Source organism: Narcine bancroftii, chromosome 2 (assembly GCF_036971445.1).
Source record: "Narcine bancroftii isolate sNarBan1 chromosome 2, sNarBan1.hap1, whole genome shotgun sequence".
In the NCBI taxonomy this organism is placed as follows: domain Eukaryota; kingdom Metazoa; phylum Chordata; class Chondrichthyes; order Torpediniformes; family Narcinidae; genus Narcine; species Narcine bancroftii.
This window is the reverse complement of record NC_091470.1, coordinates 154,217,821-154,245,813: the sequence shown is the minus strand read 5'-3', so window position 1 is coordinate 154,245,813 and position 27,993 is coordinate 154,217,821. Positions and strand designations below refer to the sequence as shown.

Here is a 27,993-nt window from a genome sequence, read left to right as displayed (position 1 = left end):
GAGGGCCTCAATATCTTGGTGGATCAGGAAGGATTAAAGAGAAATAAAGGGACTAGGCCATGGTCACAATCAGATCAGGTTATTCAGGCCATTTGGTTAGATACCCACATCTATTGAACATGTCTGTATAAAAGTGTTTAAGTCAATTTCCAGAGGGCTGGTCTCCATATTTTCCCACAATCTAATAGGATTCATATTGGTCAAATGAACTGCTGTGATTTTGTATGGCACTGAGCTTTGAATATTATAATGTCACTTCTGCAAATGAGTGTTGACTATTCTGATGAATACTGTGAATGGTTGAGACCCTTCGAGATCAGAGTGGGAGTTATTTGTCAAAGAGTACCCAGTTTCTGCTCGGCTTTTCAGCTGATTCCATTCTGGGCAAGTTGACCCTTAATGGAGATGTATTTCTTGATGTCAATAATATCCTCTTGTATGATATACAGTATATTGCCAATTATGTGTTAATAGTGTGCCCCAGTCATTATAAACATTCCACTTCCTGTCTGGACAGAGACAGAGTATTTCCTGGATTTGCTAGAGATTTTTCCATTATTAGGCTGCTCTTTTCCAGTCAATTCACCCAAATGTTTTCATCTATATAGATGTGGCATTGCTACTCTGATACTTTTCTTATTTGTGACCTTCAAAAGAAAAATTTGAACAGCATTAAAGCTAGGTCTAATTTTATCCAGGCAGGCTGTCTGATTAGTTATTCCACTGTAATCTCAGGTAATATGGCATCATAACTGACATCAACTCATTTGAATAAAACATGCAACTTTCTTGGAATGCTGGTAGAGGATGGGAAAGTAGGTTCAAATAGCATAACAATTTCCCATCACTATTATTCTTTAATTGAATTAATTGCTGTAATAATTTAATGATTTAAGGTTACCAATTTGAAATATATTTGGTAAGGTTAAAGGTATAAATGAATTATAAACCCATGATATCTTATTTTTCTCTGATATTGTTACACACAATTGCTGATTGAGGAATAAAAAAAGGTTTTAATTCAAATAGTCTGGAACTTGCTATCTGAGAGGAAGCTGGAGGATACTTGAAATAATACTTATGAAGCTACGAAACGACAGCCAGGAAATAGGATTTGATGAAAAGAATTGTTTTGACTGGATTGAACATGATAGGCTAACTGTCATTGTTAATTAAAATGATCAGATTATACAATGTCATTACAGTGAACTGCAATGATATTTTTATTTACTAAATATCTAATGCATATAAGCCAGAATGCCTGTTTGAAAACTTTGTTACATTTTGCTATCCAAGGAAGAAAACGTACTTAATGCTTTCCATCATCTCCCTGACGTGAGACTTGTGGATGATGGTCTGGCTTTGGGGAGTTAGGAACTGAGTTACTTGCTGCAAGATTCCTAGCCATGTTGTGTACATGGCTACTTCATTTTAATTTCTGGTTAAAGCTAACTGCCAGGAGACTTGTAGTGAGACAAGTGACACTATTGAATGTCAGGGGGTAATAGTTGGATATTTTGTTGGATATTGTTAATGCCTTGCGCTTGTGTGGTGCAAATGTTACAAGCCACCCAATGGCCCGGGCCTGGATATGGTTAATATTTGCTTGACTGAAAGTATGTATCTATAATTAAGTGTAGTGATGAACAGCGATATGCAGCCTATGTCTGTAATATACTTCCATAATTTTCATTCATGTGAGTGGGTCTCACTTGTCCGTCAGCCTCTCATGTTGAATACAATCACCAGTGATGAGGCTTCTTCTTGGTTCACTGTAAGAGAGAGGCAATGAAATTCACTTTGGCTCCACATGCTATATTTTTAAGTAATAATTTTTACTGATAAGAATAAAAAGCTAAAACTAATTACAATTGGGAATCATTTTATATTATTAAATTTTATGTATATGTTTCACTTGGTAAGAAAAGTTTAAAAATAAAGGAGTGGAGTATAGTAATTTATAGCATGCAGCAGATTTTGATTGAAAAAAGATGTTTAATGACAGATAAGGTGGTTCTTTGAATACTTTAATTCTGCACTCAATTTGGAGTTTTTATTGTGATGTTAGGGAATGGTGCAAAGTAAATGTGAGATAGAAGAAAAAAATAAAGATCAAAACATTCCTGTTCAGACCTGACGTAAGCTTAAGGAAAAGTTGTCTTCCCACTTTATTAACTGAACCTAGGTTTGTTTGCTGAGATCTGATATTACAGGTTAGCTGTTTGAAACATATTCTTCACTGACCTCCTGTTGTATGCCTAACTTTGTTTGTATTTGGTCTTTTCTACAGTAGCCATGCCTCTTCCTGTGAATGTGCTTGTAATTGGGGCTGGGAACCGGGGACAGATTTACTCATTCTTTGCTAAGGATTTTCCAGAGAGAATGAAGGTAGGTCTTGGAATCTTTTTTTTAAAAAAAAAGTCTTTGCTAATAATTATTTACAGTGTGTCACCGAGGCATTAAAATACAGAGGTATTCATTAATTGCAACAAATAGATTTTAATCTAGTTAAATGAGAGATCATCTTTTTTGAAGTTATAAACAACAGAGCCTTCTAAATTGTAATAAGCTTCCAGCAGTGGAGGTAAATTTTAGAAATCTGTGTATATTAAAATATCACATTGATAAAGTAAACAATAAAAGACTAAAGAATGTCGGCCTCTACATCTAGAGCACCAGAATACATGGCAGTTCTGCAGCAGTTATCCAGTTCTAGTTCTTCCATACTTGGAATAATGTTCACACCAGACCTTTGGAATGATAAATTGGATAAAATGCAGCATAATTTTACTCAAGTAATTATTTTCATTATCAATGTAGGTGTCACTGGTAAGGTCAGTATTTAATGTGTACCCTTAATTGGCCTTTAGAAAGTAGTGGCAAGCTGTAACTTTGAACCACTACAATCCTAGCATGAAGATTCTTCTACTGTACAATTGGTTAAGTATTGCAGGATTTTGACCAGTACCAATAAAGGAATGACAAGCTACTTGCAGATGGAGACATGGTATTCACATCCGCTTGCCCTTCTTGTCCTTGTTGTTGCATCCATAGAAAACACATATACTTCAAAGTAATATTTAACATGGAATTGTAATTCTTTTGAGGGAGAAAGAAGATTTGAAGTTGTTGGAGTTGCTTTCCTCGTGACAAAATTTCTCTGCTCCTTTGTCATTGCTGTTGACTCAAAAGTAATCTTTCCTTAATGGCAAACCGTAAACCGTCTCCTCTAACTAGAATCTAGTGCTGATGGAAATGGCCTATCCAGGGAGGTGGGATGCTATGGCAGATTGTTGATTGTCCAATTTACAGGGTAGCAGTCTCAATTTTGACATAGATGTTTGTGAGGAAGATTTGAAGGTTTGTATGTCATTTGAAAACTTATTTTCTATATATGTTTTCATGGATACCTTCCTTTATCAATTTCTCTTGCTATATTTCCTTTCATTTTAGGTTTGTTAGTAGACTCTCTTAGAAACTAATTTATACACCAGTTTGCAGATTTTATCAACCAGAAGAATATAGAATTAGCTTTTTTTTGGATTTGAAAGGCTTAAAGAAGCTGAAATTGGAAAAAGCAATAGAAATTCATCAACCTTATTAAACATGATATTGAATTGAAAAGTTTCACATAAACTTGCTTGTTTTGCTTTTACTGTATTTGAACCACCTCCCCACAAAATATCAATTATGCCTCAAATTATTTTTAATCTCCTCTTCTACCTTTATTACTACTTTCTGTGTTCACTTTTCCACCATTTTAAGGTCACTATTTTCACCTTTTTATGCTTGGCAACAAGGTGCAATTGGCCTGTGGAAGCCCTAACTATAATGAATTTTGACAGAACAAGAAACAAATGAAAGTTACTGTGAATCTCTATTGGGAAAAATACCTTGTAAAACAAAGATTTAAGACTGTTGCAAAATCAGAATGTTGCCTGTTTGTGCATTCACTTGGAGAGTGAGGTGTTTGGTTGAATTCCTGCTCTAAGGCTAATGTAGTCCAAAATTAAATACTTTTTTTTAAAAGGACAGATAATAAAATATATTCATTTCTTTTAAATATTCAACATGCCTGCATTCATGAAGCCCATGTGCCCCACTACCTTCAAAGATTTATGCATACACACACTTCTGATAATGCATCATCCTGGCTCTTCTGCTATATCACATCAAATTCCAGCTGCCTGCTCAGTCTCCAAGCTATGTATGCCCAGACCAAAATGTCATCTTTTGAGCTATTTGCAAGTCTTGCATGTCCGATTGTCTCAGCATCATCTCCCAGTCTGAAAAATAACAACTCTACTCTGCCCCAGAGCCAATGTCTCATCTGTGCTGTCACTAGGCCCTTTACACTGCCCTTGAAAGACTGTAATTAACCGCCTTTTTTACCATTTCACTTATCTGTGAGAACGTGACAAAACCGAGATGGGGGTGCATTTTGATTTTGGTGTGTTTCACATCAGCTCCTATGTAAAAGGCTTATCTCGCGCCTCCTTTTTCATTGAAATTCCAAGTCCCTATGTAAAAGGTTGCACTGAACCAGCTTTTCTTGGATCAATGTGAACATTCCAATCCAACGGACCTGGTTTTAAATAAGGGTCGGCGACATGGCCAGTTCAGTGGGATTTCACAGACTGCTCACCCTTCTTTTTCCCCAGATGTTCATTTTGTGCGCTTAATAATGAGTTGAGTCAGCGGCTGAAGTAAACCAAATAAAAGACTTTACTGATCATAACCAAACATGATAAAAGGTTAGGGAGAGAGAGAACCCATAGTGTGGCATCTGCTCCCGACTAGTTCTTGATTCAACTAACGTGCCTTCGTGGGGCTCGCACATGCCCAGTGCGCTGTTGCGAGTACGGTGGCTGCAATGTGATTGCATCAGATGGAAGTAGCTGTCTACATCCCCTTTCTTGAGCTACCCCTCGCATGACATACCAAACTTACAGACACACCAAGCGCGTGTTTTGTAATAACCCTCTGCTGATGTGAAGGCTTGGTTAGCCTTCACAGCAGGGCACCTTGTCCTGATTGTCTCTACTGTCCATGGTCTCAAGGGCATCGTCCATCTATCTCTTCTCCTGTGGTTACTGGGTTGGGGGGGGTGGGGGAGGTGAGGTGGGGTGTGGTGGGGTGTGGTGGTGCTCTGATCTGGGTTCATGTTCCAAAACCAAAAATTCCGATTTGTCTGGATTGGTTTGAGATGGGAGTGGCTCTCTTACTGGGAGGATGTGTTATCTGTTCCTCCTGTATATTCTCCCCCTTGAATGAACCAGGTATGACCTGGGTTCCTGGCAGCTCATTTCCTCTATACCCTAGTGGTCATACTTTGTGGAGTCTGCATCCTTACAAGTGGCTCTTTGGCCAATGGGATGATTGGCCGGCTGGTTTTGTCATTGACATCTTGAAGGTTCTTTGGTTGGGGCTCCAGAAGACTCCTTGCCACTGGTAGGGTAGTCCTGGTCTGCCTCAACATTAACCATTGCACCAATGAGCCCAGGGTAGTGTCGCAAGGGATGTTTCTTAAGTTGAGTAGGCTGAAGAAGACATCTATTTTTTTTCTGTGGGTCTTTTCCATTTGCTCTTTCAGCCAGCCCATTTGATTATGGGTACTTTGGGCTGCTAGTAATGTGGATGCAGTCTCATGATGTTGCAAAGTCATGGAACCTCTGGCTAGAGGATTGTCTGCCATTGTCCAAGAAAAGTGTATGAGGTGCCCCATCCACCAAAAAGTGCCGTTTTAGTTTGGTGATGACGGCCGCAGAGGTTGCATCCTGAAGCAGGTCTATCTCGAACCAGCCTGAATATGAGTCCATTAGTATAGGTACTGTTGGCTCTGCCATTCAAAGATGTAGCCATGGTTGACTATGGTAGGTCAGGTACTGGATGCAACTACGGTGGTTCTTTTTGCTGGTGTGGCTTCGTATTGTTGCACACCGAGGACTGAACCTCGGCATCTATGTTCTCTGTCATACCTGGCCAGAAGACAATGCCCCTCATTCTGCGTTTCATTGCTTCTGTGCCAGGGTAATGTAGTATTTCTGGAGCCTGAGCATCATATGCTGCCACTGTATGAATTTGGCTTGTTTATTATGGTCACCAGAGGTAAGTGTTCGGTTTCTATGGTCTATGCCATAGACATAATCATTGAATTTCAAGCAAGCAAAAACCACTGCCGGTAGTTTTTTACAATCTGAGCATACCTCGTATGCATACGTCTGTAAGTGACCTGGACTTCTGTTCTGCAGGCATGCTGCCCCTAGACCATACTGTGAGGCAGGTGTTATCACCGGTCCACATACATCGTAAGCGAGGACTGAAGGGCAAGATGTGTGTTTCTTTAGGGCATAAAAGGCATTTTGTTGTTGTTCGTTCCAGGTCAATTCGACGTCTCTCTGTCTGAGTGGGACTGTTAATTCACTGGAGTTGGGGATGAACGCCCAGGAAGTTCACCATGCCCAGGAACTGTTGTAGATCAGCCATATCCGCTGACACCAGCATTTCATTTTGGACAGGTCTGCCTGCAGGCCCTTCCTGGTGAACATGTGCCCCACATTGCTGACTTGGTTTAGATGGAACCTGCACTTGCGGAGTTGAGCTGCAGGTTTACCTTCTGTACCCATTTGAGCACCTTCTTTAGGTTGGCATTGTGCTCTTCTAGTGTCCTGCCACCTTTAGTTTGCCATAGACTATGATGGCACAGGGGTACCCGATTTATATAAAAAAAAATTGTTCCATAGATCTTTGGAATACCTCGCTGGCTGAATTGATGCCAAGTGGCATCCTCAGGAACCTGTATTGACCAAATGCGGTGCTGAATGTGGTCAGTAGCGATGAATGGTAGTCGAGCGAGACCTGCCAGAATGAGTTCTTCGCATCCAGGACTGAGAATACCGTTGCACCGGCCATCTATGCAGCAATGGCCTCTGATGCACATGGGGTGATGTGGTCTTTTTAGGGCCATATTGAGGTCTCACAGAATTATACAAATTTAGATTTCCTGCCCGTCTTTTGTTTTGGCAGCTGTCATGGAGGATACCATTCAGTTGGTTCCGAGACTGGAGTGATGATGCCCAAGTCCTACATTCTGTCCAGCCTGGCACTGATTTTATCCTTCATTGCCACTGGGATGTGGTGCGCTGGCTGGACTATGGGTCTTACCTTGTGTCACCAGCAGCTTCCCTAGCACATCTTGAAAAGTTCACCGTACTCAGAAAAGAGCTCCTATTAAAAATCATCCTCGGATGGGCTGATCTGATGGACCTCTGTTGAGCACTCACACACTGAGGCCTAGAAGAAGTATGGCGTCTTCACTGACCACGAAGAAGGTTAGCACGTGGAGCCTTCCTTGTACGAAACACTGCAGTCATGCTGTGCTGCCTCCATAAACCACCAAGCTCGTAGCCTTGCTGCATGGTTTGACTTGTTCCATCTTTCTCAGCTGGTTGAATGACATTGCATTTGGCCCCAATGTCAACTTTTAACTCTGCCATCTTGCCACTGACTTCCATGGACACAAAGACCTTGTTGTTACCTCTGATCTGGGTTTATGTTTTGTTGCTTTCCGTCCTAGTGGTGAGGCCGTCATTGTAGTATTCATCGTCTGTGTTGCTCCCTCTCTGCTCCAATTCCAAATGGATCTGCAGCATCTGCTGAAGTGGTTCCATTTGCCACAGTTCCTGAATGCTGGCCAAATGCTGGACACATCTCCCTTCTCAGTATATGGTCTCTGCAATTGCTGCATCCTGTCCTGGGTGTGGGGTGGCCTTCCTGGCTTGGTTGGTTCTTCCTTCTAACCTCCAACCACTGTCTGCTCGTTGGTCCCGCCTGTGGCCTGCTGTTATGGAGAAGCTAGCTTTTTACTGTTTTCCTTGGTAGTTTCATATGCCAAGATAGTTGCAGTGGCCTTTGCTTGTGTCAGTTCGTTATCTCGCAGGAGTGCCTTCCGCATATTATCGATGCAAATTCTACAGACCATTCTGTCTTTAATTAGTTTGTCGCAAAGCTGGCCGAAATTACAGGTTTTCACCCTGATTTTTAAATCGCTGATGTATGAGTGCATCGACTCACAGGCTTTTGGTCTCTCATGTTGAATTTGTGCCTTTCCATGGTCACATTTCTCTGAATTTATGCTTTAAACATTCGGGGTCCTCTCTTGACTCATCTGGGCTGGTAATGAGGTTTCAGTTGCACACTTCTCCTGCGTACACAAATGTCTTCTCCCTTTCAACGGCTTCCGGGCCTGCCAATTTTAACAGAATGTACACCTTGGTATGGGTAGGCTTGTTGCTATGTGCTGATGCTATGAAAATGTTGTATTCCTATTCAAAGATACGCCACTTTCTGCCATATTTCCATCAAACATGAGTGGGTCAGGCTGCCTGAATCCATCCACCATTATGACGACCATGCAAAATGTGGTTGTGGTTACTCACTGTGACTGATCTACGATTGAAAGACTTCAGGCTTCGGACATTCTTGATCGCACTCCTGACACCAAGTTCATTATTGTGTACTTAATAATGAGTCGAGTTGGTAGATGAGGTAAACCAAATAAATGACTTTACTGAACACAACCAATGATAAACAGGGGAGGGAGAGAGAGAGAGAGAGAGAGAGAGAGAGAGAGAGAGAGCCATAGTGTGGTATCTGCTCCCTGCTCATTCTTGATTCAACTAACGCAAGGTACTAGCGCACGCACGGTGCGCTGTGGTGAGAATGATGACTGCAATGCGGTTGCATTGGGTGCAGAGCAGCCGATGGGAGCGGCTGTCTATACCAGGCAACCAGACCAACTGGTTGTACTTGTGGAGAGAGCAACAGTTAAAATTGTGGTTTGCTGTGTTTTTTTTTCAAAATAAAAACAAATGACAAATGGTTCTTAGCAATGACAGAAGCAGGGAAGAGGATAAAAGGAATAAAAAGGCAAAGGTTACAGGGAGTATTGATTATGATTAAAAAAACACAAGGGTAGAGAGCAGACAAATAGCAGTTGAGTAATAAATGGAAACTGGAATGTGGTTATTTAAGATTCTTGAAATAGTGGTTTGACCTCTGAGTCTATAGAAATTCCCACCCAAAAGATGAGGTGCTGCTTCTTCGAGCTTCTTTTAGGTTTTGAAATAGCATTGGTGGCTCAGGTTAGTTTAAGTGAGATTTTGTTGTTAAGTGTTTGGAAACTTGTTGGAAACCATTCCCTTTTCAAGACACCGCTCAAGGAAAATAGGATGAATTGCTTCCTTCCCCTACATCCCCTGTTCTGAAAAATTTAAGATCAATAAGTCCAATCTAGACAATGTTAAAGATATATAACTGGAAAGGAAACATTAACTTTATGTTTTAATGGGTATAGGTATTGTGTTTCTCTATATAGGTACAAAGATGTGAAAAGGGATGCAACAAATACTACCAATTCCATTTGGGAAAATTTATCTGCCTTTCTGTAGCCTGCAAATGATATGGGCAACTAATCTTAACACAAAACCTTACTTGATCTGTATCTTTGATATTTGAACATAAAACCTCAATCTTCTATCAAGTGCAATCTCTTTGGTTTTTTTTTGTGTTCTTTACCCTCACCTGTCCCCCAACTGTTTCAAAATTAGAACCAGATTCAGAATTTATTATCATGACAGAAGAATTTAAAGTGGAGGGTGATGTGGGAGGCAGGGTCTAAAGGTCGGCATGACATTGTGGGCCGAAGGGCCTGAACTGTTCCGTACTTTTCTATGTTTTATCAAACAAAGTTAGTGATGTGAATCTATTGATCCACACTGCAAAAGGTTTGTGTACCTGAGAAAAAGTTCGCTTTCTGGTGAGCGTGATTAGAGATGTCCAACCAGGAGAAATACTTTCAAGAGGTTAGCAAATTAAATTAGTGTGAAAGTAATAATAAACATTTTGGGTTTAAAAACTGTCAATAATCTATAGAGACTTTTAATGCTGCAGCATTGGAGGCCATAGAATAGAATTTCTCCTCTACTTTATGCTACACCTTTGGATCTATCTCTGACAAAGCTTGTTTGCATTAAGAGATATTGAGATTTAAAAAAAAACAAAGACAATATCTTGTGCTGGTTAGCCAAGAAATGGGTCCAATGACAGTCATTTAATTCCTTGGTTGCTGTGATGAGATTCAATCTCCTGTTTTCAGTTAAACAAGAAAGTCTGCAGACGTTGTAGTTTAATACACAAAAGTGATGGAGAAACTCAGCAGGTCATGCAGCGCTCATAGGAAGCAAAGATAGAGAGCCACCGTTTTTGATTATTCTTTACTTTGGATAGTGCCAAGTAACCAGACCTCTATGTTATTGTTGTTGTACCTATATGTATGTATTACACAAGAATTTACATCATCCTGAATACTCTGCAGGCTCGAATCTTGTGTGTTTGATATACAAATATAAATATGTTTCAATTTGTAATTTTACACAAGGCCAGCTATAAAATCAGGATTATTTTATACAACTCCATTCTATGGGGTTTTTTAAAAAGAATGTACACCACAACATTGAATTGATGAGTCATGGAATGTTACAGCATAGTACAGGCTCTTCAGCCCATGATATTGTGCCAACCTATATAAACCTATTCAACAATCAATATTCCCTACCTCACACCTATAATCCTCAATTTTTCTTGCATTCCTGTGCCTGTCTAAGAGTCTTACATGATACTATTGTAGCAACCTCCACCACCACCCCGGCAATGCATTCCACTACTCTTTTTTAAAAAACACCCCTTAACGTCCTCCCCTCACTTCTTGTATTTACTACTGTCACCCCAGGAAAAACCTTCTGGCTGTCCACCCTATCTTTGCCTCTCGTCATCTTGTAAACTTCTAAGTCACCTCTTCACTCCAAAGAGAAAATCCCTTGCTCTGTTCACCTTGCTTTGTAAGACACGTTCCTGAATCCAGGAAAAATCCTGGTAAATCTCCTCAGCACCCTCTCTATATCCACATGTGGAAAGCTTCCACATCCTTCCTGTAATGAGGCAACCAGATCTGAACACAATATTCCAAGTGTGATCGAACCATTTTTATAGAGCTGCAATTGTGTCCATTATCAGGGGTATCCAATAAATTTTCATTTATGTAAACCAGGGAGTTGGAAAGGGGAATATTAGCCATGGTTCTACGCTAGTGATTCTGAGAATAATTATAGCATTGCAGTTTTTTTGCTTGCAAAAATCATGATTCACCTCAGGATTGTATTGGATTTATGGTGGATTATGTTTTTAAAAATTATATGGGAATCTCTTTTTCAAGTAATTGTTTAATAACACCCTTTTTTATTCAATTAAAAATAACTCACTGAACTTTTTAATGGTATTAGAAAAATGCAGTTCATCTAATTATGAAAAGAAAAAAATCTGAAAATTTTGTGGAGGGAAATTCTTGACACTTTTAAATAAAAATGCTGACTTTCTATCTGAACGCAATAGTGAATTTTGCAGTGCATCTTCAAGATTCTTATTTTACTTGAGACTTAGCATTCAACTTTGTATTTTTATCTTCTTGATATGAGGAATTTCAACATTATCAACAAAGTGCAAAATTTGAATTTTTTTGTCAATGACTAAAATATAGTTTGACATTTTATTTTAAAGTTTATGCAAAGAATACTCATGTTGTGAAAATTCGCTTGCAATTATGTATTCATGCAACTGGCAGTTCCCATGTGAGATGGCTGAGAATATACTACAGATGATTTTAACATTTTCAGATAATTGGCATACAACCACTTTTTTGAATAGGGTGTCATATTGGCAGTTTTCAAGTCATCTGGCAGTTCTCCAGAATCCAAGGATTCACTAACTCTATTGCCATTTTATTTAGAATCCTAGCCTGCAAGATGGACCAGGGAAGCTGTTATCCTGTAGCTCCATTACTGTGCTAAATACTAGTTATGAAGTGGCACTGATGGTATTTAATTAATTTTTCAGTGTTAATAGTATATTTGCAACCAAAAATACTGATGTAAAGAATCTGTAACTCCTCTGCCATTTCTTTATTCCCATAACTGTTCTCAAAGCCTCTTTTTTTTTTAGGAGGCTAGTGTTCAATTGGATGTCACTTTAATTTTATAGGTGGGGAGGAAGCTGATGCTCTAAGAAAGAGAAGCATTCTTTATGGCAGTCTATGCTCGTGAGGACAAATATTTAGAAACTGAGATTTAGTTCTGCTTGTCTGATATACCAATATATGTATTTGTTTTTGGTGAATACAGTTTAAGTTTTCGGAGAATATGCAGCATGGTTCAAACCCATAAGAAATAAACCAATTAACTGCAGTGTTTATTCTCCACTTGAAGCTCCTTAAACCTTATCCATTCAATTATGGGCATAACTCTCTCGCCCCTTCTTCCTTGCCTACTGACTTAGATTCTCCTTAAGTGAAACTGTATTAGTCTGCTTTAATTACTTACTGTAATATTGAAACTTGGCAATTTGATGAAGATTTTTTTTCCACATTCCCTTAATAATTTATTGGTAAGTGGTTTGAGTTGATAAGATCTAATTTGCTCTCCTAATTCCTTTCTTCTGCTTTACTCCCCCCCCCCCCCCCCACAAATGGAACGACTTTGGCTGGATTGGTGCTCAAATAGTATTGTCTAAGAGGATAGCAACAGTTCATTAGTGTCATTAGTGAATGATTCTTGTGTTGTCACATCATGCAAGGATGGGAAGCACAAATTTTTTGTTAAGTGCTCTTGAAAAGATGCAAATATTTTCTGAAGGGGAATTGACCACTGAATCCAACAACAATAAAATATTGTTAACATAGTGAGTACAAACAATTACAATGATGGTACAGACTCTGGAATGGGCCTCTTCTATTGTTAATATGAACCTTGAAACCCAAGTGGAAGAGAGAGGCTCTGTATTGCACAGAATGAGTAAGTCATAAAGTTCCAAATGATCTAGTATTGGGAAAAGGTGGAAAGGATATAACTGCTTTGCATACCAAGATGAAAAAGTAAAATGATTTCACATGTGAAAAACAAGAAGCTGGAAACACTCAGGGGGTAGTCAACGTTTCGGGTGAGGACTGACCATTTCTACTCATGGATGCTGTCTGACTCGCTGAGTTCCTCCAGCTTTCCTTTATACAGTTAAGATTTTAAGTTTTGGTGTTTCTCAATTGATCTTGCTTATCTGACCAAGATTAGTCAAAGCTGAAACCAATCCCAACTACCAATAAATTTACTGCCATGCTGTTTTTTCCTATTTCCATCAATCACATTTACTTTGTTAACATTACTTAATTTCCAACTATCCAATTGATGGTTGAACCTCTGATCACCAGCTTCTTAAGCTGCACAAGATGGTTCAAAATGCAAAATGTTATGACAATATTTGGTTGTGTGTAACTTCATCCTGAAAGCCAGAAGAAAATGAACCTATTGAGCAAGTTTCCCCATTCGTCTTGGTTGATTTTATTTTACTTTTACCTACAGTTTGTACAAATTTATTTATTTCATTTCCTCTCCATGTTAACAGACTTTTGTTCTCTTGGGGTATGCATTCCTGCCATCACATTGGTGAACCTTCACTGTACACCATTTATGACACATGTTCTATTCTCTTTCTTTGGCTTTTTCTATTTTTTAACCTGCTGTCACTGTAGTTGATGTATATTTCTTTCCTTACCCTCTCTTTTCAACTTAACTCTTTATTCATCCACGATATCTCGTATTTGAGTTTAGTTTTTCAATATTACTGATTATTATTCAATATTATGCAATATTTCTATTGAAGTTCAGTTAGCTGTAACATTTATTATTTCAGCACTTTCTTATTTTTATCTGAATTAAATTGTTCTATTACTGTGCTCCAGGTTGTAGGAGTGGCAGACTCCAGCCAAGTTGCCAGACACAATTTTCAGATGAAGTACTCAATAGAAGATTGTAACGTCTTTGATGGTGAGTTGCTTTATTGAGCCGCTTTCACTATGGAATTGCTGTTGATGTGTATAACCCTGAATGTATATACATAAAACATTGTTATAAAACTGGAACTATTAAATATAATGAAAAGGTTAGACAGTATTTATGAAGAAAGAAACCTATTTGCATCAAAACAGGGTTAATTCCAAAGTAGAAATATTAAGACTTTAGCAGAATTAAAATATTACCAACAAGATTGAATGTTTGAGATATAGTTTGTCTGGAGAATTTGATAAACTGTTAGAACTGTCACTGTAAAGGCCACAACATCAGTAATTCCATGTAGTAATTTGTGCTCTAAGTTCATCACCTTTATTCTTAATACTTTTTGCATTAAACACATTTCAACCCATCCTTCTGACTGTATTTATGCCAGTAAGTGGAACTACTGAGCTTCCCTGGTAAAGAGCCAGTGTGGACATGGGGAGTCAAATAACCTCTTGTGTTTTTACCATTCCTTGGTTTGATGGTATTGCACTGGCATTCAAGAAGCAGTTACTCGCTTGGAGATGTCTTCATTATCCTCATCAGAAGATTGTGCTAGAAGTGAGTGACTTTACCCAAGAGAATAATTTGCAATGCTGTTCATCATCATATTCTGCTCTTTCAGTCATTGCTGCCTCTTCCATCTCTAATATAGAAGACCTTAGTAGGTTGATAATGATATGAGAAAAGAGTTTCATTCATAACTTGTGTTTCGCTTTGCTCTGGCTTGGGTACATGGGGACTGTTGACAGAGACAAGCCATAGTCGGGTAAAACCTTGTGTAATTGGGGGTTCTTCCTGTGATGAGTTAATTGACCTTCTTTTAGATACTGTGAGAAATTAATATTCATTTTAGAACCCCAAGATGCCGTGAAGAAAACAGTCAAAATCTGATGCTGAAGGATATTCAGTTCCGTTTGCTCATAAGTGTATGTGGGCAAGTAAAATCGGGCATGGAACTACATGCCACCATAGTATAGCTTTGTATGCGAGGAGTGAGGACTTGAGGAAGTCATAAGAGCAATCGTTATCTTTCTAGACAGATCCTTCCAAAGATCAATCAAAAAAATAGTTATGAATAAAAATACCTGGTGTGGAATAAAAAACTGAGAATATTCAAATAAAACTGTTTTAAATGCCAAAAGTTTAATGAGATCTGATTCTCATCAATCATTTTTGTTAAATCTCTTCTATTTACTGGAAGATTGGAGGAGAGCTGCAGCACAGGAGAAGTTTGCTGATGCAGTGATCATAGCCACACCTGACAGACTGCACAAGGTACACAAGTAGGATTATTTCCACTGGTTACTGTAAACTGTCGAAAGAACACGTGCTACAAAGCAGAATGGCCTGTTGGCTAAAGAATAGCATGAGGTAATAAAGGTACCACCAGAAATGTTCGTTATGTTTGTAGGGTGCACTGATGTTCTCAGAACAGTGTAGAAACAGGGTGTGATGAGCCCAGAGGACCCCAAAACCTAGCAATAATAGAAATTCACCAAAACAAATGGTTACTTAAACAAAAGTTGCTTTTAATTTTCTTTGAACATAAAAATAGGATCAAACTTTAACTTTATTACTAGTAACTTAACTTAACCCCCATCTAATTCTAAGCACATGTGTATGTAATGTGTATATATTCAGGAAAGTTCTTTGATTCACAGTCCAATCTCATTTCTCACTCCTCCAAGTTCACCGGTATCCAGCAATTTTTATACTGTGCACCCAATTTAACATATATTAATTTTCACCAGGCTCCAATGCTTAAAGTTAAATTGTTACCGATCAGGAAGGTTCTTGTTGGTTTCAGGGAGAGATATTTGTTGACTCGTTGGACACACACAAACTGATTTCCTCCAGTCAGTCACTTCATTGTCTTGCTGATGAAACTTGGCCTTTCATGGGTTTTCCAAATGACAAGAGTTCCTCTTGTTTCCCTTATTTCAAGAGAAACACTCTAGCCAGCCATTTCCTCTTGTAAGGACTACAAGTGTTTTGAACAGGCTGAACTCTGAATTCACAACCCGTCTTCAAATTGGAGGTTTCAACAGCTTGCCATGTTGCAGCCTCTAAAAGCTACTGCAGAACTGACTTCTATCTCTCTCAAAGAGAAGAATCGTATTTTCTTTCCTCTTCACTGCTTGTAAAAACCAGAACTCCTCCAAAGGCTCCAAATCCAATCCTTGAAAGATCTTTATCAGCTCTTGAGCCCAGACTTTGTTCCATTTGCACCAACTTCCTTCCAAAGCAGTTCCATGTCTTTTACAAAGCCACTGGTTCCTGAATGTCAAGCTTCACCAAAGCTCTTGCATTTTAAATGAGATGTGTTTTGTTACTCTGTTTGAGAAATGACCTACATATTTTTTTTTTTTTTTAATTTTTTATTTTTCACACCATAAATCACAATAGCCATGATATACACTTTTTCTTTTCCACACATTTACAGTGACTTTTTCTCCCTCCCCCCTCCCTCCTCCCAAGCCACCCCCCCATCCCCCCCCCCCTCATCCATTTTAGTTATACAATCTAGGTTGCATTAATTCAGTTAGACAATGTTGTCATTCAACAAAAATACACCAGAAATTCTACTGAGTCCATTCTTTTCTTTTCTTCTCCTTCCATCAACTTAGGTAATGTTTGTTCCCGGTAGGTTTTCGCTATTGTATTTAATGTAAGGCTCCCATACTTGTTCGAATATTTCAATATTATTTCTTAAACTATATGTTATTTTTTCTAATGGAATACATTTATTCATTTCTATATACCATTGTTGTATTTTCAAATTATCTTCCAATTTCCAGGTTGACATAATACATTTTTTTGCTACAGCTAGGGCTATCTTAACAAATCTTTTTTGTGCATCCTCCAAATCAATTCCAAATTCTTTATTTTTTATGTTACTTAGGAGAAAGATCTCTGGATTCTTTGGTATATTGTTTTCTGTTATTTTATTTAATATCTGATTGAGATCATCCCAAAATTTTTCTACTCTCTCACATGTCCAGATTGCATGAATTGTTGTTCCCCTTTCTTTTTTACATCGAAAACATCTATCAGATACTGTTGGGTCCCATTTATTTAACTTTTGCGGTGTAATGTATAGTCTGTGTAACCAATTATATTGTATCATACGCAGCCTCGTATTTATTGTATTTCTCATCGTTCCAGAGCATAACTTCTCCCATGTTTCCTTTTTTATCTTTATATTTAAATCTTGTTCCCATTTTTGTTTAGTTTTACCATTTGTTTCCTCATTTTCCTTTTCTTGCAGTTTAATATACATATTTTTTATAAATCTTTTGATTAACATTGTATCTGTAATCACATATTCAAGGTTACTTCCCTCTGGTAAACTCAAGTTGCTTCCTAATTTATCTTTCAAGTAGGATCTCAGTTGGTAATATGCCAGCGCTGTATCTCCCGTTATATTGTACTTATCTCTCATTTGTTCAAAGGATAAGAATCTACTTCCTGAAAAACAATTTTCTATTCTTTTAATCCCTTTTTTTTCCCATTTTCTAAAGGCAAGGTTGTCTATTGTAAAAGGGAGTAGCTTATTTTGCGTCAATATTAGTTTTGGTATTTGGTAATTTATTTTATTTCTTTCTACATGAATCTTCTTCCATATATTGAGGAGATGGTGTAATACTGGAGAAGTTCTATGTTGTACCAATTTTTCGTCCCATTTATATAATATGTGTTCAGGTATCTTTTCCCCTATTTTATCTAATTCTAGTCTCGTCCAGTCTGGTTTTTCCCTTGTTTGATAAAAATCTGATAGGTACCTTAATTGTGCGGCTCTATAATAATTTTTGAAGTTTGGCAATTGTAAGCCTCCTTGTTTATACCATTCTGTTAATTTGTCTAGTGCTATCCTCGGTTTCCCCCCTCTCCATAAAAATCTCCTTATTATTTTCTTTAACTCTTTGAAGAATTTTTCTGTCAGTTGTATTGGCAATGCCTGAAATAAGTATAGTATCCTTGGAAAAATGTTCATTTTAATACAGTTTATCCTTCCTATCAGTGTTAGTGGTAGCTCTTTCCAATGCTCTAAATCGTCCTGTAATTTTTTCATTAGTGGATTGTAATTGAGTTTATATAATTGGCCTAGATTTTTGTTTATTTGCACACCTAGGTATCTTATTGCCTGCGTTTGCCATCTGAATGGGGATTCCTCCTTAAATTTTGAGAAATCCGCGTTATTCATAGGCATTGCTTCACTTTTATTTACGTTTATCTTGTATCCCGACACTTCTCCATATTCCTTCAATTTCTTATATAGTTCTTTTATTGATAGTTCTGGTTCTGTTAAGTACACTATCACATCATCCGCAAACAGACTGATTTTATATTCCCTGTCTTTTATTTTTATTCCTTTTATATTATTATCTCTTCTTATCGATTCTGCTAGTGGTTCTATAGCTAGCGCAAACAATAATGGTGATAGTGGGCATCCCTGCCGCGTTGACCTGCTTAAGTTAAATTGCTTTGATACATGTCCATTTACTGTCACTTTCGCTAACGGTCCCTTATATAATGCTTTAATCCAATTAATATACTTCTCCGGTAAACTGAATTTTTGCAATACTTTGAACAAGTAATTCCATTCTACTCTGTCGAAGGCCTTCTCTGCGTCTAAAGCAACTGCTACTGCCGGTGCTTTATTTCCTTCTACTGCATGAATTAAGTTAATAAATTTACAAATATTGTCTGTTGTGCGTCTTTTTTTGATAAATCCAGTTTGGTCTAAATTTACCATTTTCGGTACCTGTTCTGCTAATCTGTTCGCTAATAGTTTAGCTATTATCTTATAATCTGTGTTTAGCAGAGATATTGGTCTATATGACGCTGGTGAGAGTGGATCTTTCCCTTGTTTTAGTATCACTGTAATTATTGCTGTTTTACATGAATCTGGTAAGTTTTGTGTCTCATCAATCTGGTTGATTACATCCAGGAGGGGCGGTATTATTAGGTCTTTAAATGTTTTGTAGAATTCTATTGGGAGTCCATCCTCTCCTGGTGTCTTATTATTTGGTAAATTTTTTATTATCTCTTGTATTTCTACTGTTCCAAATGGTTCTGTTAATTTATTTTGTTCCTCTATTTGTAGTTTTGGTAGTTCAATTTTAGTCAAAAATTCATCTATTTTCCCTTCTTTCCCTTCGTTTTCGGTTCGGTATAATTGTTCATAGAATTCTCTGAAGTTTTCCTTAATTTCTTTTGGATTATATGTAATTTGTTTGTCTTTTTTCCTTGTTGCCAATACCATTTTCTTAGTTTGCTCTGTCTTAAGCTGCCATGCTAGGATTTTGTGTGTTTTTTCCCCTAGTTCATAATATTTCTGTTTTGTCTTCATTATATTCTTCTCCACCTTATATGTTTGTAATGTTTCATATTTTATTTTTTTATCCACCAATTCTCTTCTTTTGGTTGTATCTTCCTTTATTGCTAATTTTTTTTCTATGTTTATTATTTCCCTTTCCAACTGCTCTGTTTCCTGATTATAGTCCTTCTTCATCTTGGTTGCATAACTTATTATTTGCCCTCTAATGAATGCTTTCATTGCGTCCCATAGTATAAACTTATCTTCCACTGATTCCGTATTTACTTCAAAGTACATTTTTAATTGTTTTTCAATAAATTCTCTAAAATCCTGTCTTTTAAGTAGCATGGGGTTTAATCTCCATCTATACATTCTTGGAGGGATGTCTTCTAGCTCTATTGCCAATAACAGGGGTGAGTGGTCCGATAATAGTCTAGCTTTATATTCCGTTTTCCTAACTCTCCCTTGTATGTGGGCTGATAACAGGAATAGGTCTATCCTTGAGTATGTTTTATGTCTAGTCGAGTAGTATGAGTATTCCTTTTCTTTTGGGTTTTGTTTCCTCCATATGTCCACAAGTTTCATTTCTTGCATTGATTTAATTATAAATTTGGTTACTTTGTTCTTCCTGTTAATTTTTTTCCCCGTTTTATCCATATTTGGATCCAAATTCAGATTGAAATCCCCTCCTATTAGTATGTTCCCTTGCGTATTAGCTACCTTCAAAAAGATATCTTGCATAAACTTTTGATCTTCTTCGTTAGGTGAATATATATTAAGTAGATTCCAAAGCTCTGAATATATCTGACATTTTATCATAACATATCTCCCTGCTGGATCTATTATTTCCTCTTCTATTTTAAATGGCACATTTTTGCTAATTAATATAGCCACTCCTCTTGCTTTTGAATTATACGATGCTGCTGTTACATGTCCTACCCAATCTCTCTTTAATTTCTTGTGCTCCAATTCAGTTAAATGTGTTTCTTGGACAAATGCTATATCTATTTTTTCCTTTTTCAGTAAATTTAGTAGTTTCTTCCTTTTAATTTGGTTATGTATTCCATTAATATTTAGAGTCATATAGTTCAGCGTAGCCATTTTATATTTTGTTTATCTTCTCTTTCCGTTTTTCCATCATTACCTTTCCTCCTTTTCCATTTCTGTTTTCTTATTTTCAACTCTTTACCAGACAACATTCCTACAACATCCAACATTTTCCTTATTCTCCTATTTCTATCTTCTTTATTCCCAATCTCCCCTTCCCCTCCTGAGTTGCCCTTTATCCCTTGTCGGACAACCACATCTCCCCTCTCCATTTGGATTTGCGAATCCACTCGCAAGCGTCAACTGATTTTGCAGTGACCGCTCTTTTCCCCCCACCCAGCCCCCCCCAGAAAAGATTTCGTTTTTTATATGTCACAAAGGTCACTCTTTTAGTTCCCTCCTTATTCTCTCTATTCCATTACCTTCCCTTATTAATTCTTGTCTATACTCTCTATGTTTTCCTCTAATTACAGATACTTTCACATATGCCCATTGTCTCTATTCACTCTTATACCTCTTTACCCGCATACATATCAATCGTGGTCATTTTTACCCTCCTTACCCGTCTTCATCCCTCAGTCTATTTTTGTCTTTACCCACATACATATCAATCGTGATAATTTTTGCTCTCATTACCCGTCTTCATCCCTCAGTCTATTTTTGTAATTGTTCTGCAAATTTTCGTGCTTCTTCTGGATCCGAGAATAGTCTGTTTTGTTGTCCTGGAATAAATATTTTCAATACCGCAGGATGCTTCAGTGTAAATTTATATCCTTTCTTCCATAAAATCGCTTTTGCTGCATTGAACTCTTTTCTCTTCTTTAGGAGTTCAAAGCTTATATCTGGATAAATGAAGATTTTTTGCCCTTTATACTCCAGTGGTTTGTTGCCCTCTCTTACTTTTTCCATTGTCTTCTCCAGTACCTTTTCTCTTGTAGTATATCTTAGGAATTTTACTACAATAGATCTTGGTTTTTGTTGTGGTTGTGGTTTAGGGGCCAATGCTCTATGTGCCCTTTCTATTTCCATTTCTTGCTGTAGTTCTGGACATCCTAGGGCCTTAGGGATCCATTCTTTTATAAACTCCCTCATATTCTTGCCTTCTACATCTTCCTTAAGGCCCACTATCTTTATGTTATTTCTTCTGTTATAATTTTCCATTATATCTATTTTTTGGGCTAGTAATTCTTGTGTCTCTTTAGTTTTTTTATTAGATTCCTCCAATTTCTTTTTTAAGTCTTCTACCTCCATTTCTGCTGCTATTGCCCGTTCTTCCATCTTGTCCATTTTTTTCCCCATTTCTGTTAAGGTCATATCCATTTTATTTATTTTCTTTTCTGTGTTGTTTATTCTTCTTCTTAAATCATTGAATTCCTGTGTTTGCCATTCTTTAAATGACTCCATGTATCCTCTAACAAGAGCAAGTACCTCCTTTACCTTGCCTTTCTTTTCTTCTTCTATTTCCCTGTACTCTTCCTCTTCCTCTTCTTCTTCCTCTAGGTTGACCATCTGTTGTTCCTTTGCTGCCCTTTCCTCCTCTTCTTTCTTGTTTCCATTGTCTTCTGTGGTCTCTTCTTGCTGCAGGTGTTCTGCAGCTGTCGTTGCCGGCTGTGGAGATCGACTCCCCAGCTGGTCCCCCCTCCCGTCGGTGTGTTTTTTTTCATGCGCATCGCGCATGCGCGAGGAGTCGCGCATGCGCGGTTGCGCACTTTTACTCGGCTCTGTGAGCCATTGTTGTAGTTCTCTTTCTACCGACCTGAGGTAGTGGGGTCTTCTCTCCACAGCGGGCCTCTTCGGACAGGTAAGGCCTTCACCTTTTTCCTCCGTTGTCTTCTCTTCCTCTCTTCTTTCCGTTGATTTTGATTTTTCTCCTTTTGTCTCCATCTTCTTTCCACCTTTATATTCACTTTTCTTTAACTTGTATTTCTGTGCCTTTGTATTTTCACTTGTTTTTCCCGACTTTTCTGGAGAGGGCTGGAGTTCACCGTCCGGCCACTACTCCATCACGTGACTCCCAGAAATGACCTACATTGAACCCCCACTATCTATCTCTTTTAAAGACATATTTATATATAATATAAAATACAACCTGTAACACAGGGGCTAGGGGAAGGAAAGATGTATTTAGTTAAGGCATCGAGCTGGAGGTTTCAGGAACATCGGTGAATGCTCTATTGAGTACAGAGGTTGAAGATGAAGTGAAGTGAAATATTTGTTGCTGACTTCCAGCATCTGCAGTACTTTGCTTTTGCCATTTGTAGATATTCTCTTCTTAATCTTTGCATATTGAGAACAATTGTTGCATTAGATTTGAAATACTATCAGTGATTCTGCTAACTTAATTTAGACTAAGTATTATAAGTGACCCACATGGCTCTTACTTATTGATTGAGCCAGCTGTCAATAGAAAGATGTTTTAGCTATACACTAATGGCAACAGGAGCTTGAACATTGGACAGATTGAAATTGGTTTCAGTTTCCCATGTTGTCTATGCCTCAAACTTGCAGTAGCAGTGTTTTAATTTAATATAGTTTGCATCTTAAATTATTGTTTAAGTGAAATCCTTTTGCTGAAATATTGTATCATTTAAACTGACAGGAACCAGCTGTGGCATTTGCAGAAAAGGGCTACCACATCCTGCTGGAGAAACCGATGGCTGTAGGTCTTTACTATTTTATTACTAGAGGCTTGTATTCATGATGCATAAAATGTAGTTGTTTAGATAAAACAGAAAATGTAGCAGTTTAAATGTCCAATCTCAATCCAGATCTAAATTTTTATATATGGGAAATTTTAAAGTCAAATGATTGTGTCAATCATTGGTTCTGCTCCAAGAATTAATTGCACACAAACAAGTCCTCCAATAACTTTCATGTAATGATTTCTGATCTCAGCCAAGGGTGCGAGAGGAAGCTTCATTCATTATTAAATATCTACCACCTCCCAGCAGGAACTGAAAACAGTTTTGCAAAGAGCTGGGCAGGTGTCACCCTTGTCTTTATACTTGGAATCGGAAGCATGTTGTAAAGAGACTCAAAGTAAATGCATGGGGCAGACCATTTAGATTTAGAAATGAGTGTGAGCCACATTTATTCATTTATATAATTGTCAGCAGGTGACTGATGATTGAAATGTTTTTTAAAAAAAATTGCCAAACAAATCAAATGCACATGCAGGTGACTGGAGCAATATAAGGGGCAACAAACAGTGATAAAACATAGTTACGACAAAAAATGGAAAATGAAAAGAAATTTACACAGGATGTTAAAATTCATGCAAAGTATTTTTTAAGTTTAGGAAGAAGAGCATGATTAGGAGCCCATAAAATGTTTATTGTAAATGAAAATAAGGAAATGGTGGACATGTTGAATGATTATTTTGTGCCATTATTTTTGTTAGAAGACAAAGATAGCACAAGAGATCCATTAAAACCTATCCAGAGAAAGTAATAGCATTAAAGGGTGACAAATCTTCAAAGGCAGATGGTTTCTATCTTGGGATTTTAAAGAAAAAACATTACAAATAAAATCTTCTGAAATATTGTCAAATTGGGAATCTTGAATTTCGCAAAATGCACAACTTTTCAAAGAAGACTAGAAACAAAAACTGAGGAATGAGACTAATTAATTTAACATCTGGAAATTACTAGATCTTGCGATTAAAGAGAGAGTTGTAAATCTCTTTGAAATTTTTGGTTGATCAGAAAAAGCCTGAACAGATTTAGATGGGTCAGGCCTGCAGAACATGTTCAAAAACTTTCGAAGCATACGTAGTGCAGAGGAAAATTTCTTCGTATTATTTAGAAAACATTTGATTATCCCACATTGGGGGAAAAAAAGAAAGTTGAGGTTGATGGAATTGAAGGAAAAACCCACACTTGGAGATTGAATGAAGATCAGGAAATTGAATAAATGATTAGCTTTGCATGATATGTCTACTGATATTCAGTATAGGTCTATGTTCTTTCTGTAACTATTCAACCTGTTTATAAATTATTTTTAGATGAGAGAAATTGTATTTGATAATGACAGAAGGATGGGTGGAATAGGAAGCCAGTGGTAGATGAGCTTTCAAAAAGCTTTGGATAAGGTACCACACAGGAGATTATGAACAAAAATGGTGGACGTGGAAATGGAGATAGTATGCCAGCATGAACGGACAAAGTAGGAATTTTCAGTTTTGTGATGTGGATAAGGAAACCAGTTGTAGTATTCCAAAGTCACTTTCAAGCTCTTTATCAAATTATTTCATATTATGCTCACTTTTCCTTAATTAATCCCTTTTACAAGAGATTACAAGTGAAAAATAAATTTATACTATGGGACGCAATGAAAACATTCATCAGAGGACAGATAATAAGTTATGTAACTAAGATGAAGAAGGACTACAATCGAGAAATAGAACAGTTGGAAAGGGAAATAACATACAGAAAAAGAATTAGCAATAAAGGAAGATACAACTAAAAGAAGAGAATTGACAGACAAGAAAATAAAATATGAAACACTACAAACGTATAAGGTGGAGAAGAACATAATGAAGACAAAACAGAAATATTGTGAGCTAGGAGAAAAAACGCACAAAATACTAGCGTGGCAGCTTAAGACAGAACAAACTAAAAGAACGGTATTGGCATCAAGGAAAAAGGACAAACAAGTTACATATAACCCAACAGAGATCAATGAAAACTTCAGGGAATTCTACAAACAATTGTATCAAACTGAAAACAAAGGGAAAGAAGAAAAAATAGATGAATTTCTAACTAAAATTGAACTACCGAAATTACAAACAGAGGAGCAAAATAAATTAATAAAACCATTTGAAATCGAAGAAATACAGGAGATATTAAAAAAACTACCGAACAATAAAACACCGGGAGAGGATGGACTCCCAATAGAATTCTATAAAACATTCAAAGACATTAATTCCTCCTCTCCTGGAAGTAATGAACCAGATTGAAAAAACACAAAACATACCAGATTCATGCAAAACAGCAATAATTACAGTAATACCAAAGACGGGGAAAGATCCACTAACACCAGCATCGTATAGACCAATATCTCTACTTAACACAGATTTTAAGATAGTAGCTAAACTATTAGCAAACAGATTGGCTGACTGTGTACCAAAATAGTAAAACTTGATCAAACTGGATTTATTAAAAAAAGACGAACAACGGACAATATCTGTAAGTTCATTAACTTAATCCATGCAGTACAAGGAAACAAAACTCCAACAGTAGCGGTTGCTTTAGACGCAGAGAAAGCCTTTGACAGAGTAGAATGGAATTATTTATTCAAAGTACTACAAAAATTCAACCTACCAGAGAAATATATTAATTGGATTAAAGCATTATATAAGGGACCATTGGCGAAAGTGACAGTAAATGGATATATATCAAACCAATTTAAATTAAGCAGATCAACAAGGCAAGGATGTCCACTATCTCCCTCACTGTTCGCATTAGCTATAGAACCACTAGCAGAACTGATAAGAACAGAAAATAAAATACGAAGGATAAAAATAAAAGAGAAGGAATATAAAATCAGTCTATTTGCAGATGACGTTATAATATACTTAACAGAACCAGAAATATCAATAAAAGAATTACATAAGAAATTGAAGGAATATGGAGAATGATCGGGGTACAAGATCAACGCAAATAAAAGTGAGGCAATGCTGATGAATAATGTGGATTTCACAAAGTTTAAGGAAGAATTACCATTTAGATGGCAAACACAAGCAATTCGATACCTAGGTATACAACTAAATAATAATCTCGGCCATCTATATAAACTAAATTATCAGCCATTAATGAAAAAATTACAAGACGACTTAGAGCACTGGAAAGACTTACCACTAACACTGATAAGAAGGATAAACTGTATTAAAATGAACATCTTTCCAAGGATACAATACCTATTTCAATCATTACCAATTCACCTAACAGAGAAATTCTTCAAGGAGCTAAAGAAAATAATAAGGAAATTCTTATGGAAAGGGGGGAAACTGAGGATAGCACGAGATGAATTAACAGAATGATACAAACAAGGAGGCTTACAACTACCAAACTTTAAGAATTATTATAGAGCAGCACAATGAAGATACCTATCAGATTTTTATCAAACAAGGGAAAAACCAGATTGGACCAGATTAGAGCTAGATAAAATAGGGGAGAAGATACCTGAGCATATACTATATAAGTGGGATGAAAAATTGGTGCAACGTAGGAATTCACCAGTACTGCACCATCTGCTCAACATTTGGAAGAAGAGTCACGTAGAAAGGAATAAAACAAATTATCAACTACCAAAATTAATATTGACACAAAATCAACTAATCCCTTTCACAATAAATAACCTTTCCTTCAGAGAATGGGAGAGAAAAGGGATCAAAAGAATAGAAAATTGTTTTTCGGGAAATAAATTATTATCTTTTGAACAAATGAAGGACAAATATAATATAACTCACGATACAAGGTTTGCATACTACCAACTGAAAACCTACTTGAAGGACAAATTGGGAAACAGTCTGAGGTTACCAGAAGGAAGCAATTTTGAATATGTGATTACAGACACAATGATAATTAAAAAATTTATAACAAACATGTACATCAAACTGCAAGAAAAGGAGAATGAGGAAACAAACTGTAAACCTAAACAAAAATGGGAACAAGATCTAAACATAAAGATAAAGAATGAAACATGGGAAAAGCTATGCTCCAGAACCATGAGAAATACAATAAACACGAGGTTATGCATGATACAATATAATTGGTTATACAGGCTATACATCACACCCCAAAAGTTAAATAAATGGGACCCAACAGTATCAGACAGATGTTTTCACTATAAAAAGGAAACGGGAACAACAATACATGCAATTTGGACATGTGAGAAAGTGGAAAAATTTTGGGAAGATCTAAACCAGGTATTAAATAAAATCACAAAAAGCAATATACCAAAAAACCCAGAGATCTTCCTTCTAAGTAATATAAGAAATAAAGAATTTGGACTCGATTTGGATGGAGCACAGAAAAGATTTATTATGATAGCCCTAGCTGTAGCAAAAAAATGTATTTTGTCAACCTGGAAATTAGAAGACAACTTAAGAATACAACAATGGAACATAGAAATAAATAAATGTATTCCATTAGAAAAAATAACATATAATTTAAGAAATAACATCACAATATTCGAACAAATATGGGAACCATACATGAAATACAATAGAGAAATCCTACCATGAACCTCCACCACCTAAAATGACAGAAGGGGAAGACAACAAAATGAACTGACTCAGTATATAAAAGTAAAAGATAAAAATTTCTTGTTTATTTTATTAAGTGACAACATTGTTTAACGGATTTAATGTATTTTATAGATTGAACTTTGAAAAAATGGGAAGGGGAGAGGGAGGGAGGGAGGGAAGGGAGGGGGGAAAAAGGGGAGAAAATGACACTATATATTCAAGAGAAAAATGTCTGTATGTATTTTGGTCAATATGGTTTATTGTGTAAAAAATAAAAAATTTTAAAAATTTTTTAATACCTTTTACATTGCATCTAAATACATATAATGAATAGAATGAAACTGTTGCTCCACTTTGGAGACTCCCAGATTATGGGTACAATCTTAAAAATTAGAGTCCGATTCCTTTTAGAACTGATGTAAATTACATAAATAGAA

General features: G+C 36.9%; 1 protein-coding gene across 8 annotated transcripts in view; it reads left to right on the top strand.

The window, feature by feature from the left end:
• LOC138754411 (putative oxidoreductase YteT) overlaps nt 1–27,993 on the top strand; it is a 225,795-nt gene that overhangs the window by 24,391 nt on the left and 173,411 nt on the right. For 7 of the 8 annotated variants that reach the window (XM_069918645.1, XM_069918647.1, XM_069918644.1 and 4 more), the window contains exons 2-5: nt 2,291–2,388; nt 13,844–13,928; nt 15,142–15,215; nt 22,907–22,966. In XM_069918645.1, the coding sequence (XP_069774746.1) occupies nt 2,296–2,388; nt 13,844–13,928; nt 15,142–15,215; nt 22,907–22,966 (312 nt within the window). In that variant the 5' untranslated portion in view covers nt 2,291–2,295. Of the gene's footprint in view, nt 1–2,290; nt 2,389–13,841; nt 13,929–15,141; nt 15,216–22,906; nt 22,967–27,993 lie in introns of those variants that run through there. The other variant, XM_069918652.1, reaches the window with a different exon arrangement.